At 38.3% G+C, this 3971-nt stretch overlaps 1 protein-coding gene across 1 annotated transcript; it reads right to left on the bottom strand.

Moving 5' to 3' along the window:
* Nucleotides 1-184: 184 nt before the first annotated feature.
* On the bottom strand, nt 185-2709 carry LOC104959257 (thrombospondin-type laminin G domain and EAR repeat-containing protein-like; the record flags this gene model as incomplete). The annotated part of the gene is made up of 3 exons (XM_010787124.1): nt 2553-2709; nt 1519-1636; nt 185-299 (listed from the first exon to the last, which is right to left on the bottom strand). Coding segments are annotated over exons 1-3 (390 nt in total), but the record flags the coding sequence as incomplete, so codon positions are not given.
* Between the last annotated feature and the right edge of the window lie 1262 nt (nt 2710-3971).

The following is a 3971-nucleotide window of genomic DNA, read 5'->3' as shown; positions in this document are numbered from 1 at the left end:
ATCAGCAGGAGAGGACTCTTTAAAGTAGAGACACTACATACTGATATACACCTGAACATCAGCAGGAGAGGACTCTTTAAAGTAGAGACACTACATACTGATATACACCTGAACATCAGCAGGAGAGGACTCTTTAAAGTAGAGACAGTAGAGACTGTATGTTTAAAGCTGGAGCAGCTCTCACCTTCCCGTCGATAGTGAAGTGTTTCCAGGCCCGAGCCTCCTGAGTGCTGATGTTCTGATAGAGAACAAAGGACCCGTTGCTCCACTTGTAGAGACCGGATCCGGGCCGGGAGTCCCTGCAGGACGAGGACACATGTCTTATACATTTAGAGGAGGATTTTACTCACAATGTTCTGATAACTCTTTGTCGTTTATTTGTATTTCCAGGAAGTCTTTCTCACATTTATTAATATTTTCCAGGACATGTTTCTCATTTCACTCTGTTGGAGAATGATATTGATATGTTTGGATAATTATCTGTTCTTTATTTATATTTTCCCTGGACTGTTTACTCATACCTCTTTAGTATTACATGTCTTCATTGCATTGGTTTACTTAAATGATTGTCTTTTATTGTCGGCAACAGAATGGTTAAGATGTTTTATCACGCTTTTATTGAAAGTGTGCTCTCCTTCTGCACCATTATATGCTGGTTCGGCAGCGCCACTGAGGCACGGAAAAAGTCAGTCAGGAGGGCCGTAACATTGTCCAGTAAATTGTCAGGAATCTCATTTTCTAGTCTAGAATAATACAAGGATAGAGCTTTAAAAATGGCACAGAATACTGTGAGTGACCTGAGGCGCCCTCTTGCCTCAGTGACGTAGGTTTTATCTTTTTCAATGTCTTTGTGATGTGCTGCAACCCATTTTCCCCTCTGGGACAAATAAACAAATAGGATTTTATGTAATTCTTTTTATATTCATTCATTTTTTTCATTATAATTTCCTGAAATTCACAGATATATATTTGTATATTTAGTTATATTTTTTCTGAATATCTTTCTGACATTTATTTACATTTTCTAGGAGACGTTTCTTATAGTTTGAAAATGTTCTTCGGGACATTTTCAAATTCTTTTTTTATTAATTAATTAATTATATTTTCCTAAAATTATCAAATATAATTTGATAATTCTTTGTTGTGTATTTATATTATTCCTGGACTTGTTACTGCCATTTTACCCATATCTCTTTATTATTATTTGTAAATGTATTAATTGTATTGTTTCTTTAGGATATTTCTTCTGACATTTGACTAATGCTTTCGGAGAAATGTCCCTTATATATTTTTGGGAGATTTATTTCTACATTTATTACGTTTTTCAAGATTTTTTTGAGATTTTCTTTTTTGTTAAACGAAGCATTTGTTGAGTTAATTAAGGCCCTGCAACTGATTCACCAGCTCTTATTTAATGTAGTTATTTGAATCACAGAGGACACGTTGGTCCTGAGGACCTTTAGCTGGTCAGAAACCAGAATCCTAACGTTAGTCCCAGTTTGAGTTCAGTTAGATCACCTGTTGGCTGCAGCCAGGAAGAGGCCTTCAGACGGGATGGAGAACACCTCCACGTCGAACGTCTCTGAGCTGGTGTAAAGGTCCTGGTGGTCCTCTACGTAGTCCAGGCGCTCCCGATCTGCAGAGAGGAGACACGTGGAGGTAAAGGTGGGGTTCAGTATTTAAAATTATATAAAAAATGGGGTGGGATTAAATAAATGTTTAATCCCAATCAGGCAAAGTCTTCTGTGCCTTTAATGTAATGTCAGTCCCCCCTAGAAGTGAATCATTTTGGGGGGAAATCTTTGTACATTCATTCATTTTATTGATTTTTTTCCCTGAAATGTTACGGATATTTGTTGATAATATCCTCGTTTATATATTATATATTTTTTTCTCACATTATTCTGGACTTTTTGTTGAATTGCAATCACATTTGACTGGTATTCTTCATTAAAGCCTCACGGTGCAGCGGCGTCCTCCAGCAGACACTTCCGCTGATACGGTTTTTAAGCTATTAACTTCATCATTTCTTCTGTGCCTTTAATATAATTTGATTTCCTCCCTATAGGCGATTCATTTTAGGGAGAAATATTTGTACATTTATTCATTTAATTTTTATATTTTTCTGAAATGCAACAAATATATTTTTTATAATTCCGATAATTAATTTATTTCCTTCTGGAATTTTTTTCTGAAATGATTCCGGAAGTATTATCCCATTTTACTATCATCAGAAAAAAGACTCTGTGACCCCGGGGTTATGTACCTGCGCTTGATTCAGGATAGTATGATTGGAAAGGAGGACCTCTACCTCTTTAAAATCTTGATACTAGCGGGCCATCACACGGAGCTGGTTACTATGGAAAGATACTGTCTAAGGACTAAAGCAGAGATCTTTGAACAACGCTGGGAGAAAAAGGAAAAAGAAAGACTGTAAACATGGAGTAGTGTGTTCCCCTGTTTTGTGTTTTCTTTTTTTTCTACATACGTAGTTGTGTGTGTTATATATTTGTCGAATGGAAATTAAAGAATTAAAAAATAAAAAGTCTCACGGTGCAGCAGCGTCCTCCAGCTTCCTCCGTCACAGATGAAGAGGCCTCGGCTCTGGGCGTTGAACCACAGCTGACCCAGTTCTGGTTCTGAACACAGAGGACGGGTTCCCAAAGTCACGCGGGCCTCCGCCTCTGAAACACAACAAGAGACAATCATTAGCATCCAAAGATAATCAATAAACAGTTAATGGTAAAACATCACAGCCTGGGACTTGTTCATTAATCTGACTGCGTTATCAGAATCAGGTTTATTGGGGCAGTCGGGGCTCATTCCCCTTAAGTTGATTTATTTATACCATATATACTATTTTGTATGTTCTTTCCCACTATGACTATGCATGTCGTTAAGTTTGGTGTTCCTGTCATGCTGTGTTTTTTCTTTATTATTTCTTGTTGGCTGTTCTGTTTGTCTTCTCTGTTGGAAAAGAGAAGCGTGATTTCCACCCAAAGAAGTCTGAACTATTAGAATGGGAGGGATGGTCACTGCTAGGGAAGAATTCTCTAACCTTTTGCCCTTTGACGTTTATTGACTTTAACATGGAAGTCAATGGGAGATGCCTTCAAATCCTCTTTTAACTAGACCTTACGCCAAATGCTTCTCCTTCCACATACTTTCAGCTACAGACTTCATTCCAACTTTAAAATGATCACAAGAAAATGTCACGGATATCTGTTACGGTTCTTCAACAAACCGTTCATGTGTAAGAGCTTTAACTCTCATTCAGATCAATGGAAAGGTTCCCCTCTGACTGATTACTGCACATCACCATGGAAACCTTTGATCTCTGGACTCACGGGCAGTTGTTTTGATCAGACCTCGTTAGCTCAAACACAAACACCTGTGTGATGATGTCATAACTCCAACTGACGAGCTCAGAACGAAACCATCACACTGTGTCCCGGGACACATCTTCTAATCAGAGCAGACACGCCCACAGACACACTGGTACACACACACACACACACACACACACACACACACACACACACACACACACACACACACACACACTGAACATCTCTACCACACACACACACACACACACACACACACACACACACACACACAGGCCTTTGCCCACCTAACCATTGTTTTTATGGGTGAACCTCCCATTGATTGATGTCAGACATCTCATTTCGTTTTTCTACACCTCACACTCTCCAAAACCAAACACCCCTTCAAAAGAAAAGCCCTATAGATGTAACTACTTGAACTCATACTACTACGTACATCTGATATTTAACTCCTTCAGCCTACTTTCAGCTGCACAAACTATTCAACTATTAACTTATTCAGCTATTTCAGGACAATGAGGCTATACATGTTGTTGTTTATACCTTTTTTAAACATTTTCTTTTCAATATTAAGCTTCTTCACTATGTTTCCTCCTCTTCCAGTTTAACATTTCACTTTCAAGT

The sequence above is a fragment of the Notothenia coriiceps genome, unplaced genomic scaffold (genome assembly GCF_000735185.1).
Source record: "Notothenia coriiceps isolate Sejong01 unplaced genomic scaffold, NC01 NC01_scaffold00030149, whole genome shotgun sequence".
Classification (NCBI taxonomy): Eukaryota; Metazoa; Chordata; class Actinopteri; order Perciformes; family Nototheniidae; genus Notothenia; species Notothenia coriiceps.
This window is presented reverse-complemented; position numbering and strand designations above follow the sequence as displayed.